The sequence below is a fragment of the Octopus bimaculoides genome, chromosome 5 (assembly GCF_046866305.1).
Source record: "Octopus bimaculoides isolate indiv1 chromosome 5, ASM4686630v1, whole genome shotgun sequence".
Lineage (NCBI taxonomy): Eukaryota > Metazoa > Mollusca > Cephalopoda > Octopoda > Octopodidae > Octopus > Octopus bimaculoides.
Window position 1 is genome coordinate 51992847 of NC_142932.1, and position 19609 is coordinate 52012455.

Here is a 19609-nt window from a genome sequence, read left to right on the forward strand (position 1 = left end):
CCACTCCCACTTCTCTTCACCCCTACTCTTTCTCTCCTCTCTCTCACTCTTACTCTCTACACTCTTACTCTCCTACTCTCTACACTCTTACTCTCTCACCCTTACTCTCTCACTCTCTTCCCCTCTCTCTCACTCTCTTTCTCCCCCAATACCCCTCTTCCCTCTCTCTTCCTCTCTTTCTCACCCCCATACCCCTCTTCCCTCTCTTCCCCCCCATACCCACCTTCCCCCCTCTTTCTCCCCCCCATACCCACCTTCCCTCTCTCCTCTCTTCCTCTCCCCTCCCATACCCATCTTCCCCCTCTCTTACATCCACCTTCCCCTTCCCCTTTCATCGTCAACACCCCCTCATAAGCTCATCCCACCACACCCCAACACACTCCTACTCTACCTTCCCACTCCACCCCATCCAATTCCTTACACCCACCACCCACACCTACCCACAGACCCCTACCTCTACCCCACCCTCAGCCTAACCCACACTCCACCCATGCCTTCCCCACCTCCCAACACCCTCACATCACACCACACCAATACCCTCGCATCACACCACGCACACACTACAACTGACCAACTACTTTCTCCCTTTCTCCCTTCCCCATTTTCACACTACATACGTCAAGATCACCAGCATTCTACCTCCCACACACAGCCCCTCGTTCCCGATCACCGTTTGTTATCTCCCCCTTTCTTAGCTCTCCTGAAAAAAGAATTTCTAACTTCCGGTCAGCCATTGTTATGATCGGCCATTATTATGATTGACCGTTGACTGAACACTATTCAATTTTTTTTCTCCGTGTTTTTCTCCTTGTCTCCGTATTCTTTCTGTTGAAGAGCGTAGCTCGAAACGTCAAAGACTTTCCGTATTCCCGAGCGTCATACTAATATATCCTTTTGTTATTTACACCACCTGTCCTCGTCTGTTGTTATTATTTGTATATTCTCCCATATATCATCATCGTTTAACGTCCGCTTTCCATGCTAGCATGGGTTGGACGATTTGACTGAGGACTGGTGAAACCAGATGGCAACACCAGGCTCCAGTTTGATTTGGCAGAGTTTCTACAGCTGGATGCCCTTCCTAACGCTAACCACTCAGAGAGTGTAGTGGGTGCTTTTATGTGTCACCCGCACGAAAACGGCCACGCTCGAAATGGTGTCTTTTATGTGCCACCCGCACAAGCCAGTCCAGGGGCACTGGCAACGATCTCGCTCGAAAATCCTACAGGAGCCAGTCAGGCGGTACTGGCAACAGCCACGTTCAAAATGGTGCATCTCATGTGCCACCAGCACAAGAACCAGTCCAGGGGCACTGGCAACGATCTTACTTGGCTTGCCGGGTCTTCTCATGCAAAGCACATTTCCAAAGGTCTCGGTCAGTAGTCATCGCCTCGGTGAGGCCCAATGTACGAAGGTCTTGCCTCACCACCTCAGCCCAGGTCTTCCTGGGCCTACCTCTTCCACGGGTTCCCTCAACTGTTAGGGTGTGGCACTTTTTCACGCAGCTATCCTCCTCCATTCTCACCACATGTCCATACCAGCGCAATCGTCTCTCTTGCACGCCACAACTGATGCTTCTAATGTTCAGCTTTTCTCTCAAGATACTTACACTCTGACGGGTATTCACATTGACATTACACATCCAACGGAGCATACTGGCTTCATTCCTTGCGAGCTTACGTATGTCCTCAGCAGTTACAGCCCATGTTTCACTGCCATGTAGCATGGTTGTTCGTACGCATGCGTCATACAGTCTGCCTTTTACTCTGAGTGAGAGTCCCTTTGTCGCCAGCAGGGGTAAGAGCTCTCTAAACTTTGCCCAGGCTATTCTTATTCTAGCAGCTACACTTTCAGCGCACCCACCCCCACTACTAACTTGGTCGCCCAGATAGCGGAAGCTATCGACTACCTCTAGTTTTTCACCCTGGAATGAGATAGAAGTTGTTTCCTGTTTGTTTACAGTCTTTATTGCACCTGAACATCTGCCACAAACAAAAACTAACTTGCTAGTTAACCTGCCTTTGATGTTGCTGCACCTCTTATGTGTCCATAGCTTGCACCGGGTACATCTTATAGAGTTACTACCTACTCCTTTTCTACATACTGAGCAGGGCCATCTACCTGAAGGGGTTTGTGTTTTATCTACCTTCCTACTTATTAGGATTTTGGTTTTAGCTAGGTTGACTCTAAGGCCCTTCAATTCTAGACCTTGCTTCCACACCTGAAACTTCTCTAGTTCTGATAGTGACTCCGCAATTAGGGCAAGGTCATCAGCATAGAGGAGCTCCCAGGGGCAACCTGTCTTGAACTCTTCTGTGATTGCCTGGAGGACTATGATAAATAAGAGGGGGCTGAGGACGGAACCTTGGTGGACCCCTACCTCTACCCGGAATTCATTGCTGTACTCATTTCCAACCCTCACCTTACTGGCAGCATCTCTGTACATGGCTCGCACAGCTCTCACTAACCATTCTTCTATCCCAAGTTTCCTCATTGACCACCAGATAAGGGATCGGGGGACCCTGTCAAAGGCTTTCTCCATGTCAACGAAAGCCAGGTACAGAAGTATATCCTTAGCTAGGTATTTCTCCTGCAACTGTCTCACTAGAAATAAGGCATCAGTAGTGCTTTTACCTGGCACGAACCCAAACTGCATCTCATCTAAATTGATTCGCTCCCTAATTAGTTGGGCTATGACCCTCTCTGTAACTTTCATAACCTGATCTAACAGCTTGATGCCTCTGTAATTATTTGTATATATATATATATATATATATATGAGACAGTAGGGTAAAAAATTGGATATTAATTAATATCAATTTAATACCAGGGAACAAGCACATTAAAAGAATCAAGGAGATTCAGAAAAAAAGGATTATTATATATGTATATATAAAGGAGACCACTAGTTGGACTGTTAACGTGCTAGAAGATATATATATATGGTGAGTAGCTGGTTCTCCAGTTCGAACGTGCATCTCTGATGAGGAGATAACTACTCTGAAGTCCTAGCATCTCACAGTCTAGGTAGGTGGCATTGCAAACTGGTTTAGGTGTATATACACCATTTGTCAACAAGCAGGACATATTCCCAGTGACAAAACGCAGTGAGAAGCTTGTTCTCCAGTTAGAACATGCATCAAGCACATTCAGATTGGCAATAACATTGCAATTTTACTTATCACTGCTTAGCACTCCCCCTCTGTAATTTACTTATGGTGAGCCACCATATACTGCTATCAGTCATCATATGGTGACTGGGAAAGCATAAGTGAGGGAATCTCTTCAATCAGTTCATAGTGTCATCTGCCTGGTGACTGACTGATGAGGAGATAACTACTCCGAAATGCTAGCATCTCACTGTCTAGGTAGGTGGTGTTGTGAGCTGATCTAGGTGTATACACACCATTTGCCAAAAAGCGAAATATATTCTGTGACAAAACGCAGTGAGTAGCTTGTTCCCCAGTCAGAACGTGCATCAAGCATACTTGGACTAAAAGTAACATTGCAATTTTACTTATCATTGCTTAGCTCTCCCCTTCTGTAATTTACTCATAGTGGGCTGCCATATAGCACTACCAGTTACTGTATAGTGACTGGAAAAGTATATATATATATATATGACTATAGTGTACATTTAAACACATAAGCGATGGCCATAATAGGAAATCTAATCCGCTAGAATGAGTAGTTAAAATCCAAACCACTATGGCCATTTCTTACTTGTTTAAATGTACACTGTTTTTATAATGAATAATATATAGTCTATTGACTAGTTTTTTCTACACACAGGCCACTGGTAGTATAAAAATTCTAAATAATTTTTTCTACCCTGAAATTTATTAATATATATATATATATATATATATATATCATCATCATCATCATATATATATATATATATATATATATATATATATATAGTACTTGTGTATAAAAGATTGACCAGTAACCGGTCTGTCAATATACTAGAAGAAGCTCACTTAAAAAAATCTCAAATAAGGATTCAGCGGAGCAAAAACAGGTGGGCGAGACCAGTGAAAATTATACATATCTCGGTTATTTGCAGACTATAGTTTCAAAATCAATACTTCCAAATTAAAGTATCTATTTATCATCAGTACAAATTGCCGATATTATTATAATCGAACAGAATCTCGTGCTATCGTTTAACGTCCGCTTTCCATGCTAGCATGGGTTGGACGATTTGACTGAGGACTGGCGAACCAGATGGCTGCACAGGCTCCAATCTGATCTGGCAGAGTTTCTATAGCTGGATGGCCTTCCTAACGCCAACCACTCTGAGAGTGTAGTGGGTGCTTTTACGGGCCAGTCAGGCGGTACTGGCAACGACCACGCTCAAATGTTTTGTTCACGTGCCAGTATGGCGATACTGATAACATATATGTATATATATATATATATATATATATATATATATATATATAAAGTTGCAAATGACAGAGAAATAGTTTGATGAAATTTTATTTAGCAATAAGAAAATTCTTATATCATGACAAATTGTTTCATAACAAAGCCTTTCTTTCACCTGAGGACATAGCTTAAATTCTGCATTATTCTGAAGGATCTTTTTTGCATTTTGCATCGATGCAGGCATGTAAGTAATTTATTTATTATTAGATATAGTAATATAAATTATCTACATGTTTTTAAGCTATTAAACAATATGACATGAAATTAGAATTTCCTTATTGTTAAAGAAAATGTCATTGTCATTTGTGACTATATACACTCCTTATTGTTTTGTCTTGTATTGTATTGTATATTCTATATGTGTTATAGAATGATACATTAAGGAGCTTTTTTTTATGATTACTACTGGAATACTTTAATTCATATACTGTAACTTAAATACATACATATATATATATGTATATATATATATATATATATATATATATATATATATATATATATATATATATATATATATATATATATATGTATATATATATATATATATATTTGTTTTGCAAGATTTTTTATGTGAAATCGTGTGTTGAAACAGATGTTGTTGTACTTGGGGATGGTCATATTGCCAGTTTAGCCAATAAAAACACACGCACTGTATATTTGGTGTTAATTTTTTTTTTTTTTTTTTCAGCTTTATATTACATTAATCTTAATCTTAATCTTATTTCGGCCAGAGTTCTTTCGTCACACTTCTGTGACCTCATCAGTGGTCCTTTGTTTCCTTCTTTCTTATGTGTGTCTCACCTTGCTAACTATCAGCCATTTTGTATTTTGTATTCCTATTGTATGTGTCTACGCATGCGTGTCCTTCAATGTGTCTGTGTCTTTTGTAAGTGCATGTGTGTATGGGGAGTGTCTGTATCACCTATATTCTCTGTTAATACGTGTTCATTTGTATTAGTTTTTATTTATTTATATGTTCATGTGTGTGTGTGTGTGTTTTTTATTTTTTTTTATTTTTAATGTGTTTAATTAAATTTTGTTAACGTATGTAGTATTTAATTCCATTTGTTTATCTATGTATTGTATTATACTTTGTTCCTATTATTGGTTTATGGGTAACATGTTGTCACATACTGTGGTTTGTTAGTGGCGTATGTTAGTGTTCCATTCTAGTTTCCTATTCAGGCTAGGTTTCCCTTCTATTATGTGTGTAGCTTCAGTAATTTGTCTAAGTGCTGCATCACTGCTATGTGTAGATAAGATTTTAATTTCTATGTTGTTGATTGAGCCTCTATGTTCTTGCTCAGCATGCTGGTACAGAACTGATGAGTTCTTCCCTTCCTTAAGTTCCCTCCAATGTTCGTTTGCCCGCTCCCCTATACTCCTTGCTGTTTCGCCTACATATGTCGTTGTCTTATTTCTGCATCGTCCCTCTGTACATCTTATACTATAGACCACATCTTATACTATAGACCACAGAAATGTGGTCTATAGTATAAGATGTACAGAGGGACGATGCAGAAATAAGACAACGACATATGTAGGCGAAACAGCAAGGAGTATAGGGGAGCGGGCAAACGAACATTGGAGGGAACTTAAGGAAGGGAAGAACTCATCAGTTCTGTACCAGCACGCTGAGCAAGAACATAGAGGCTCAATCAACAACATAGAAATTAAAATCTTATCTACACATAGCAGTGATGCAGCACTTAGACAAATTACTGAAGCTACACACATAATAGAAGGGAAACCTAGCCTGAATAGGAAACTAGAATGGAACACTAACATACGCCACTAACAAACCACAGCATGTGACAACATGTTACCCATAAACCAATAATAGGAACAAAGTATAATACAATACATAGATAAACAAATGGAATTAAATACTACATACGTTAACAAAATTTAATTAAACACATTAAAAATAAAAAAAAAATAAAAAACACACACACACACACATGAACATATAAATAAATAAAAACTAATACAAATGAACACGTATTAACAGAGAATATAGGTGATACAGACACTCCCCATACACACATGCACTTACAAAAGACACAGACACATTGAAGGACACGCATGCGTAGACACATACAATAGGAATACAAAATACAAAATGGCTGATAGTTAGCAAGGTGAGACACACATAAGAAAGAAGGAAACAAAGGACCACTGATGAGGTCACAGAAGTGTGACGAAAGAACTCTGGCCGAAATAAGATTAAGATTAACATTAATGTAATATAAAGCTGAAAAAAAAAAAAAAAAAATTAACACCAAATATACAGTGCGTGTGTTTTTATTGGCTAAACTGGCAATATGACCATCCCCAAGTACAACAATATATATATATATATATATATATATATATATATATATATATATATATATATATATATATATATATATATATATAAATGTTGTATGATTGTATGCATGAATGTTTGCCTTTGTGATTTATCTCCACTATCCACTGATTGGCAACCAGTGTTGGTTTATTTACATCACTGTAACTTAGCAGTTTAGAAAAGACGCTTAAATATAAGTATTGAAGCTGATTTGTTTGACTAAACCTTTCAAGGCAGTGCCCAAGCATGGCTGCTGTCCAATGACTAAAGCAAGTAAAAGATAAGTGATAAAAGATACACATAATTTGTCTTTGTTTATAGCACTTTTGTTATTAATGGTACTTATGAGCAGATTTAGAGAAGCCTCTAAGACTTAGAGAAGAAAGAGATCTGACCTAAATAACTGCAACCAAGTAAAATACTACTAAAGGCACCTAAAGGACCAGATAATGTAAGAGATTAAGCCTACCATTTCCACTTTATTAGATTATTCATAAACACTATGAAATGGATACCGCTGTAAAATGACACCACACCATATGCCTGAGAAAATTGCAGAGTAAGTTGGAGTGACAGCTTAAAATGCAGAGTACTTAGAATCAATTATGAAGTCTTAACCAACAAATGTGTATCTGCACTACCATTGTTATCATCATTATTATTTTCGCCATTGTTTACAACAGCAGCCTGAGTATTTGCAACCATATTGTTAAGCCATTTCATGCTACCACTAATAGAATAAAGAATATCCTTTACTTTCAATATTTATCTCATTTCTTCCTGAGAAAAATAAGTACCATAGGGAGGTACAGTTCAGTTCTGTAAACAAGTTATGCCTGGACACTGAGCAACTGATCATTATTTCATTGGATTGCAAGAAAGAAATCTAATTCTCCAATGAGAAAACCCTTGAAAGAAAGCAAATATATCAGTGAAATATGTTTAGTGAATGTTAAATCTCTGAGCGAGGTATTAACAGTAACTGCACGGCAAGGTGAAGTATATTTGCCACTTAAATGTGGCTGACCCCTAAGGGTGGATGTTACTGTTGCTTTTAGACCCAGGAGAACATCTTCTCCAGCTGGCTATCGACACACATCTGTTTCCTGTCTATATTTGCAAAGGGAAGTCATCCTTCCCATCTCGATCTGCGATACATACAGATGGGAAGGATGACTTCCCTTTGCAAATATAGACAGGAAACAGATGTGTGTCGATAGCCAGCTGGAGAAGATGTTCTCCTGGGGCTAAAAGCAACAGTAACATCCACCTTTAGGGGTCAGCCACATTTAAGTGGCAAATATTTTTAGTGAACTTTTACAAATTACATTTTGCATGTAAGGCCTGTCAGTCTAAGGATGTTCGTAGCTACTTCATTCCAGTTTCACTGTTTCTATTTCTACCTTTGGTTAACTATCAACAAAGTAAGAGAACACAAGATGACTTACTAGATTCTTCTGCCTTGAACCCAGTCTGGCTTCTAACAGATGTTGTTCTTCCAGTAATATTCGTAACTGCCCAGTAAGATCTGTATTTTCTTTTGTCACTGCTGATATATCACGCTTCAGCTGCATTATATTTTCCTTAATGACAAAAAGAAAAAAGAAAGAAAGAAAGAAAGAAAAAACGTTAAAGTAACAAAAATGGCAGCAGACGAATTGATTAGATAATAAGCTTTCAAATGTATTTACACATCGAGAAAGAAAAGTTCACTTTGTTCGATGCTACTAGGGAAGAAGCTGGTTGGTGACATGCTACTTTGGACATCCCAACATGGTCATAATTGCATTGGTTATCTAATGAAGTCATACATCAATCAGTTAGCAGAAATCAGTGGATGTTGCTGAAAGAATCTATCACATGCCATAGAAGATTGAGATAAATGAAGGATCAGGTTCATGCAAATTAGAACAAGTTCAACTCAATGATGGTGAAGCAACTAATTAAAATTGCTTGTTGCTTTTGCCTTCTTTGGTCAATCTTGCAAATGTTCCAAAGTACACAATATGCAAGTGCATTATTTCATAAGATAACAGAGGAAATTCAGTGGAGCATCTGTCATTAAGTTCATCTTTATAGCAGCTGTATTTGTGGTTTTATATTCATTCTAAATTATTTTATATGTCTGGTCTACATTTCCATTGTCATACAAAGTTTACGACATTGTAATTTTCAAAACTGGGAATGAAATGTCTCAGAGACTAACTAGAAAAGCACCTGGAAAGCCTCTTCATTTGAGAAACAACGAAAAAGACTTAACATTATGACAATGTAGATTTCAAGTGATATTGTAGCTGCTAAAGAATAAAGAACTATGAAAATACGAGAGTAAGCTGCCCACAAAAGATGTACCTAAACCATAACCTCCTAGCTGTACTTCTACAACACATAAAAGAGAATTCTTTATTCACCATCATATGTAATTCTCCAACATTTATGAAGCATACCAAATCATCATCATCATTATCTTTTAATGTCCATTTTCCATACTGGCATGGGTTGGATGGTTTGATCAGAGCTGGTGAGCAGAAGAGTTGCACCAAGTTCCAATCTGACTTGAGTTGGTTTCTATGGCAGGATGCCCTTCCTAACGCCAACCACTCAACAGTGTGTGCTGGGTGCTTATAACATGGCACTATCACAAGTGCTTTTACATGGTGCCAGACTTGGCATAATAAACTCATCATAAACAAAATGATTTGAGAGATAAAAAAATCTAAGGTGTTACCCTCTCTTTACATCTGTTTGCTCTCAATTGGTGTTCTGTTTGGTGTGCCCTTTCCTCAAGTTCAGCATTGGTTCTATGCACTGTTACTGTTTCAACAGTTTCCATGTCAACAAGCCGACCAAACTTATCTTCTATCATCTTGTTACAAGTGTCTTCTAGTTGACCTATTATTTGTTCAAACTGTCTTTTGTCTCTTAGAAGTTGGCAGTGTTTTAGACGTTCTTCTCTGTAATAAAGTTCAAATTCACAATCAGCCTTTTAGTTCCTTCCCATTATTTTAATGCTGTCATGGGTTTCTGCCAGTACTATTATGTAAACTTGATAACATCATATTTTGCTAATACACATTTATAAGTACTGTTCATAATATGTTCTATTAGTAATATCATTTATATCATGCCAATATTATCATGTTCCAAATATTATCTTGTATTTTTTTAAGGCAGAAAGCTGGCAGAGTTGTTAGCATGCTGGGCAAAATGTTTAGCAGCATTACATTCTGAGTTCAAATTCCATCTTGACTTTGCTTATCATCCCTTTCAAGGTTGATAAAATAAGTACTAGTAAAACACTGGGGTTAATGTAATTGACTAACCCCCTCACTCGGAATTGCTGGCCTTGTTCCAAAATATGAAAACAATATTATCTTGTATTTTATCAATTCTATAAAGTTTTTACACTTAATAATAAAAATTATGATGATTATTATACCATCAACCAATATTTATGCTATGAAATATAAATTTAAGATTGTAGTAACATAAAACTGTCTTCCTGGTATCAAAGAATTTTCTTTTCTAACAGTGAAGAGTATCACAGTCAACACATTTTCTCTCTACTGCTGTGCTAGAAAAAACTATAAGTGACAACAGAGAAAAATAGTTAAAACAGTAACACCAAATAGGGTTTCTAGAGAGGCTTATATGTTTCAGTCATTAGACTACAGTCATGCTGGGACACCACCTTGAAAAATTTCTAACTCCAGTACTTTTATTTTCCTCAGCTTAGTACTTACTCTATCAGTCTTTTTTGCTAAACCACTAAGTTTCAGGGATGTAAACACACCACACTGGCTGTCAAGTGGTGGACAAATGCAGATACACACACACACACAAATGCATATACATGAGGAGATGCAGAGAAATTCCTGGCTTTGAGTTAAAGAAAATACAGGAGGATCAGTTAAATATGATTTTATTCAACATATTCTCCTCTCAGATTCACACTTATAGCAGTAATCCTTCAGTTTTTCTAAGTCCTGTAAAAAAAGACTCAGAAGGTTGGACCTCCAACCAGATCTCTCACAATATCCTTTAAACCAGGAACTTTTCAGCACCCCATTGGGCTTCTTTTAGTTTTTGTCAACCAAATCTGCTCACAAGGTTTTGTTTGACCTGAAGCTATAGTAGAATACACTTGCCCAAAGTGCCATGCAGCTGGACTGAACTCACCACCATGTTGTTAGGAAGCGAGCTTCTTACCACACAACCACTCCTGCATCTATGAATAAGTATTTCTCATTTTTATTAAGAATTAAGTAGTACTACTAATGTTAAATGCTAAGTTGGACATAGAAATGTCCATACCTCAAAGTGGACATTTTGAAGGGCCAGAAAAATGACATTTAAAAAAAATTAATGCTTACTGTTTGTTTCTTTTTTGTTGATTCTTTTCAGCTTGAAGTTCTTTAATTCTGCTGTTCAAATTTAGAATCTGATTATTTCTGAAAACCAAAGCCTTTGATATATCGTGAGGGAATTTCTTACCAACAGTGTATTGAATTTGTTGCAGGAGTAAAGTTACTGTTACATCCAGTTCATTCAATTTACGTTGTTTTTCTAACTGAAATGGAGGAAGACACAAGAAAATGGCAAATTAAAAATCTGATGTTTATAAACACCATAACCACTGCAATTATTGAGTTAACAACACCTAATAATTTCTTGCTATGATCAATACTCAAGATCATTGATTCTCTACATTTCCACTATGATTTAAATATATTTCTAATGCAAAGATATTGAAAATCTCCTCACATGGGTCCTCACAATGTATTTATGTAGAATTATGTTTTAATTTGGGAAATACTTACATCAAAACTTTTCTAATGCGACCACAAACTCAGGGAGATGATTTTTTTTATCCATATACACCAGTGTTTCAGATCAAAGAAGAACATTCATCAAAGACAATTCAAAATCTGAATGAACCTCCATTACATTGGACAAGAATCACATTTCAAAAATATCTGCTTAATCCATGAAAATTGCTTTCTGACCGTCTGTAGAATTTTCAAAGAAGGTACCATTTATGACTGAACCTAAAGCCACATGGTTGAGAAATAAACAAAATGTGTCCTCAGAAATGCTTCATTAAGCTCTAGACAGAATTGGGTGAACCTTTTTAAAACAACTTACCTGAAAAGCTTCCAAATCATTTTGTGCTTTCTCCAGAGAGGTATTGATAACTTTAGCCTTTTTGTTTAAAGCATCTATATCCTTTTTGAATGTTTCCTGGTTTTTCCTTTCTTCCATTAATTGATCTTCAATATCAAGTCGTTTTTCACGCATTGTGCAAGTGGTGTCATAAAGTGCCTACAATGACATACCAAAATTATAAAATACTTCAGGATAGTCAATATTTATTTCACAATCATTCTCCCAAAAGCTATTAGTCCGTTTGTTAGTTTGGTCGTCCTGAACACTTCAGTGATTTCACATGAGTATGCCATGCATCATGGTTCCCCCATGCATATATTTAATTCATCAACATTTGGCATTCCACTGTTCTGAAGCAAGTTGTCAATATAGGTTAAATGATTTCTTCCCTTGTTGCTTCCCCACAAAAAGATATTAATGGTCATGTAATTTTAAACAGAGATATCTCAAAAGTAAACTATAGATATACCAGCAAAAAGACCTACCTCTAGGCAGTTTTCTGCTAGTTGGTTAATAATAATTACACATTTTACGGTAGTGATCTGGCCAAATTATTAATACATTGGGCAAAATGCTTAGCAGTATTTCATCTTTCTATACTTTCTGAGTTCAAATTCCACCAAGGTCAACTTTGCCTTTTATCCTTTTAGAGGTCAATAAAATAAGTACCAGTTGAACACTAGGGTTGATATGATCAACTAGTCCCCTCCCCTGAAATTCCTGGCCTTGTACCAAAATTTGAAGTCAGTATTTACCTATTGATTCCCAATATGAGTAATTTTTCTGATGTTACATCCAATCTTCCTTTGTATCCTTTATTCTTATAACAGTAATTATTTGCTCAGTAAATATTTCTTTCATTATTTCATCACAGTCTTAATCTCTCTTTTAAATAAACTCAAAGGTAGCCCACCTACATAGTCATTTAGCATGCCAGAAATAGCAGGGATTATGTAAGTATAGTCTAAGGTCTGTAACATCAAAAACCATATCAACAAATATATTTTTATTTTATTTTGTCTTTTCTTTTTCAAATCATGTCAATATTTCTGCAAAATTTCGTTTTATAAAAAAAAAATTATTCATTTAACAAATTCCAGAAGCACAGTTCATCATCAATAATCATCATTTAACCTCTTCCTTCCATGCTGGCATGGGTTGAATGGTTTGACAGGAGCTGGCCAAACAGAAGCCTGCACCATACTTCTGTGTCTTTTTTTATGGCTGGATGCCCTTCCTAACATCAACCACCCTGCAGGGTGGGCTGAATGCTTTTTACATGGCACCAGCACAGGCGAGTTCAGTTTTGGCATGGTTTTTACAGTTAGATGCCCTTCTAAATGCCAACCACTTTACAATGTAGATTGGATGCCGTTTAAGTGGCACCAGCGCTGGCAGGGTCACAGTTAACTAGCAGGGAATAATGGCTCTGCCCATAAGATGGCAGAACATATTGGAATGAAACAGCAATTATATCATTGATTGAACAAATTACTTTATGTTTAAAACTTGTGTCTTATTTTTGCTTAAAAAGTCAAATGAACATTTTGGCCAACCTAATAAAAAGCACTTGCCCAGTGTGTTACACAGTGAGACTGAATAATAATAATAATAATAATAATAATAATAATAATAATAATAATAATAATGATTTCAAATTTTGGTACAAGGCCAGCAAGTTCAGAGAATGAGGTAAGTCAGTTACATTGACTCCAGTGTTCAAACTGGTACTTGTTTTTATTGACCCCAAAAGGATGAAAGGCAGAGTTGACCTCAGCAGAATTTGAACTCGGAATGTAAAGATGGACAAAATACCACTAAGCATTTTGCCCGGAGTGCTAATGATTCTACCAACTCACTAATAATAACAACAACAACAATAATGATAATAATAACGATAATAATAATAATAATAATAATAATAATGTGTTGTGGTTTGCTGCAAACCACAGCACATACCCAAGGCACACAGAGCTGCGCTCGGTAGTGAAGTGAAAGCACGTTATTAAAATAAAACTACTGAACAATAATAATAATAATAATAATAATAATAATAGCAATAATAATAATGGTTTTAAATTTCAGCACAAGGTCAGCAATTTTGCGGGAATGGGTAAGCCAATTACATCAACCTCAGAACTGAACTGATACTTATTTTATCAAGCCCAAAAGGATAAAAGGAAAAGTTAACCTTGGTGGAAGTTAAACTCAGAACATAAAGACAAACAAAATGGTGAAGTAGTTGTATGCTGTCAACTTAATGTGACAGTTCCCTGAAGGGAATAATACTACTGTTGGTTAGACCTAGGAAGCTGCACCTCTTCCTGTCGGCCTTGACACATTTCCTTATGTCTCCCCCTTGTAAACATAAGGACACAGAAAATGTGTCAAGGCCGACAGGAAGCAGGGCAGCTTCCTAGGTCTAACCAACAGTAGTATTATTCCCTTCAGGGGACTGTCACATTAAGTTGACAGCATACAACTACTTCATCGTATCACTACTGCATAAATCTCTCTGAGAGATTTAGAAATGTATTATTTCTAAAACAAAACGGTGCTAAGCATTTTGCCCAACATGCTAATGGTTCTGCCAGCTAACAACCTTATTACTAATAATAATAATGGCTTATCATTTAGGAACAAGGCCAACATTTTTGAGTGGAGGGGACTAGTTGATACTATTGACACCAATTTTCTATAGGAAGATTTTCTATCTCCTTTGCCGTGAGAGGATGAAAGCTAAATTGGCCTTGGAAAGAGTTGAATCCAGGATGTAAAGTCAAAATAAATTACATAAAACAATTTTTGGATGCTATAACAATTCTGGCAGCTCATTAAGAATTATAATTGTTTCCAATATAGGTACAAAACCAGGATAAAAAAAAAACAGGATGAAAGGCAAAGTTGACCTTGGAAAGATTTGAACTCAGAAGTTTTCAGACTTTTTCTGGAGAGACATTTATTAATTTCAAAGAAGTGCAAAACTATAATCTCCTTCAAAGTAAGGTCCTCTGATTGTCATGCTCTTGTAGTGCTCCAGTCTCTTCGTGAAGGCCCCATAAAAGTCCTCCAAAGCTAAGGCATCTAGGACCCTTACCACAACCTCCCTCATCTTCAAAATGACTGCTCCTGCAGTTCTTCTTCACATTAGAAAACAACCAAAAGTCACAAGGAGCAAAATCTGGACTGTAGGGAGAGTAAGATACAGTTTTGATGCCCATCTCTGTCAAGTAGTTGGTTACCAGGATGCTTTTCATTGAGCACTGTGGGAACAAACTTTGCACAAATGTTGGACATGATCAGAACTTCATGAATAATTCTGTGCACAGTTACCACACCAACTCTAAGTTGTAAGCTTATTGTCTTTATAGATATGTGATGATCTTCATCCACAAAATTGCAAATTTTATCAAATAGCTCTGACGTTTTGATGTTACACTCCCTTCCACACTTCTCATCAGTTCTCACCTCCTCTCTACTGTCCTTAAACCTCTTGTGCCAGCAAAAACCAAAAAAAAAAAAAATTAATCCATAAGCTCTATGGAGTATTTCATTAATTACTGTAGTTTTTTTGCCTTGTTTAACACAAAATTTTGTTGCCCAGTGAGCTTCCAAATTGTCTTCACATCCAGACTACATTCTATAAACTAGTCAGCTGTGACAAGTAGTGTTTAGTAGAATGTGTTCAAAGAGCTGTTACAGCCATTTCCTTCAATCTGGGATAGCAAAAGTTGGCAGGTCAACTTATTTGATGTATAGTAATGATATATTAAAATTACAATAATTCAGGATAGGTATAACTACCTCTCCTAACATGTCTCAAACTTATGGAATGCATCTTATAGCCAAAACAAGCATCCCAAAGCATTTTTTTCAACATTTAATGATTCCACTCATCCACTGTCCCCAAAATACCTATTTCTAACATAAACAAAAGCCCAGAAATTTGGCAGGAGGGGAAAAATCAATAGTGATAATTAATTATATAAACCTCTACTTTATTTTATTGACCAAGTAAGAATGAAAAAAGTTGACCTTGACAAGATTTGAATCCACAGAAACCAAAAGGTTTTGTTTTCAAAACTTAGACAATTCTGCCAGCCCACCACACTCAATAATTTCTAATAGAAGCATAAAGCTAGCAGTTTTGGAAAGGCCAATATATTATATCAAAACCTCACTACATGCACACTTCAGTATTTCAATGGTACATATTTTATTGACTTTGGAAAGATGAAAGACAAAGTCAACTTTGACAAGACTGAACTCAAAATGTAAAATGATGTACATAAATAAAGACAACAGCAACGACAACAACTGCAGCAAGAGCTGTAATATATTTGTCTCCTGTTCTAACCAGTTGTACTGAATCATAATATTGGTTTCAAATTTTGGCTCAGGGCTAGCAATTTAAGAGGAAGAGCTAAGTTGATTACATCAGCTCCAATGTTCAGCTGGTACTTATTTACTGACCCTGAAAGGATGAAAGGTGAAGGTGATCCGGTGGCAATTGAACTCAGAACGTAAAGATGAACAAAATACCACTGGGCATTTTGCCTGGTGTGCTAACGATTCTGCCAGCTCACCACCTTAAAAAGTGAGATGCTTACAGCCCCCAGTTTTCCCAAGCAGTCACCCATCTAAGTACTAACTAGGCTCGACATTGCTTAACTTTGGTGATTAGTCAAGAATCAATGCATTTAACATGATTTGGCCAAAAGCATGCAGAATCATAATATAAATATAAACTAACAACAAGACAAGCATCTACAAGCATCAACAAATGGCAAGAAATATCAACCAAATTTCCCTTATATTTTATCCCTTGATTTTATAAAAGTGAACCACACATATTATCTTATTTGATTCAAGCTACTTTAAAAAGACAGGATGGTCAAAGCTGGAATGCCTTTGATAATAGGTCAGCTTGGTTAGAGTTGTTTGAGACTAAACAATTTCTACTAAAACAACAACCACATAATTCATCCGTACTGACAAAAGCCGATCAATAAAAAGAAAAGCAGTCTCCTATATATCCTCCTTTCTCTTGAAATACAATAAAATTATGTTAACATCTAGAAATGATAAACCACATGCAACAGTTTGTCTCCACTGTTAAACACAGCTTTCAGACATTGCATTATTTACCATAATTGATGGATTAGAGAATGTTTAATAAATGGATTATTTACCATATGAAATGGATTCAACATAAAGTTATAACCACCATTTTTTATGTTCTAACCTTGACAGACATAATCAAAATCATTAATTATTATTCTGCTGTAGCTGTTTGACAAAATATGCAACATATAGCAACATATATACTACCATACAATGTGATGGCCTCGGCAAATTGCAAGTATTTCTATATTCGACATTCAACAATTTCAGATTTTGTCACTTTGACATGTTGACATATTTTCTTTTTGGCATAAACAAGTGAAAACAAGCAAGATTTAGCAGGTTCTCTCAACTTTCATATTGTAAGTGAAAACAAATCTTTTGAAAATTCAAAGACACCCAAAGATTGTGGGGTACCCCTCCCTCTCTACCTCCTCATCATCATGATTAACGTCATCATCATCCCATTACCACCACCACTACCACCACCATTGACACCATTATCAGAATATCATAGAACCAAGAAAGGCGGTGACCTGGCAGAAACGTTAGCATGCTGGGTGAAATGCTTAGCGGTATTTCGTCAGCCGTTACATTCTGAGTTCAAATTCCGCCGAAGTCGACTTTGCCTTTCATCCTTTCGGGGTCGATAAATTTAAGTACCAGTTACGCACTGGGGTCGATGTAATCGACTTAACCCATTTGTCTGTCCTTGTTTGTTCCCTCTATGTTTAGCCCCTTGTAGGCAATAAAGAAATAAGAACCAAGAAACCAAATAGATTTTGAAGTAAATTTTCTCCCAGTGTTGTGAAAGATGGTTGGGACAAATTATAATAAAATATACCTAAGAGAGAGAGAAAGAGAGAGAGAGAGGACAGGGAAGAAATCTAACAAGGTATTAGAAATTTCCCACAGTAGTTCACCCTGACTGGTGAGATTTGAACTCTGAATATAAAGAGCCAGAAGAAGTATCTCAAAGCATCTTTTCTTACATATAATCATGTCTTGTGCCTACACTTCAACCCAAATGTTTTTAGTCCAAAGTCCTATCTTTTTCTTCTTTCCCTAGTTTCAGTCATATGAGAGCAGCCATGCTGGGGCACTGCCTTGAAGAATTTTTAGCCAAATGAATCACCTTCAGTACTTATTCATTTCTTAAGTCTGGTTCTTTTGCCAAACTGCTAAGCTATAGGGATGTAAATACATCAACACCGGTTGTCAAACAGTGGTGAAGAACAAACAGATACAAAGACACACACATGCACACACAACCTCACACACACAAACACTATATATATATATATATATATATATATATATATATATATATATCATCATCATCGTCGTTTAACGTCCGCTTTCCATGCTAGCATGGGTTGGACGATTTGACTGAGGACTGGTGACATATATTTCGGTGTGATATACAACGGGTTTCTTTCACTGACAAAACTTTGGTCAGCCTGAGGCTATAGTAGAAGATGCATGCACAAGGTGCCAAACAGTGGGACTGAGTCTGGAACCATGTAGTTTGGAAGCAAGCTTCTTACTACACAGCCATGCCTGCACCCGAGAACAAATACTTTTCAAATTTTGTTTCATTGCAACTAATTTCAATATTCATTACCACATTGCACAAAAGTGTCTACCGGGCTTACTGATTTGCTGCTCATTGCTGAAATTCAATGCTTCATTAACTCTTTTGATACCAACCCAGCTGAAACTGCCTCTGGCTCTGTAGTATAAATGTCTTGTTTTCATAAGTGCTGAATAAAAATCTCCCACCAAACCTTAGTTACAGTTTATGTTCCTAATGCTAGCTTAATGGTAACTAAGTTGTTTTACTAAATTCTTTGTTATATTTAAAATCAATTGAAAGAAACACAGAGCATCTCAAAATAAATACGGTAATGAAAGGTTTAATTGTTTGTTATCCCAGATGTACCTAATTCCATTTTAAATCAATGCCTTTTTATCGTTATCATTATTATCATTATAACCATCATCACTTTCACCACCACTGCAATAAGTCATGTGAAGGCAAGTGGCTTAGTGCTTAGGGTATTTGGCTTATGATCGTCCATTTAAGGGATTTTCAACAAATAAATATATAATTTCAGAATCAGATTTAAGAATATCACATGAGCTATTTGTTCAATTGATATATAACTAATGATATTACACAGATGTTTCCTTAAATATAGGGAAGAGCGGGGATAATTAGTTCCAATTTCCTATGTACTGTACATCCATGTTAACTCGGTGGTCGTGAGATGAAGTGCTGTAACGGAAACTACTTTATCTCTCTGCTTCAGAATGTCAACTGGTAGCTGTTAGGTCAAGATAATATAAAAGATATTTGGAAATTAGTTCTCAAAAAGACAAAAAAAGGTGATACAAATGGATTAGGATTTGAGCACATCATATCATGAATTTACATCATATATTAATATATTAACATGCATTTTTCTTTATTCCACCGAAATCGACTTTACCTTTCATCCTTTTGGGGTTGATAAATTAAGTACCAGT

At 36.6% G+C, this 19609-nt stretch overlaps 1 protein-coding gene across 1 annotated transcript in view; it reads right to left on the reverse strand.

Annotated features, from left to right (window-relative positions):
- The window catches only part of LOC106873590 (cilia- and flagella-associated protein 44), a 192187-nt gene that overhangs the window by 3775 nt on the left and 168803 nt on the right, over window positions 1-19609 (reverse strand). Inside the window, exons 30-33 of the mRNA XM_014921024.3 lie at window positions 11936-12112; window positions 11164-11360; window positions 9519-9744; window positions 8239-8373 (exon numbers count right to left, since the gene is read on the reverse strand). Coding sequence (XP_014776510.2) covers window positions 8239-8373; window positions 9519-9744; window positions 11164-11360; window positions 11936-12112 — 735 coding nt within the window. The remainder of the gene's footprint in view (window positions 1-8238; window positions 8374-9518; window positions 9745-11163; window positions 11361-11935; window positions 12113-19609) is intronic.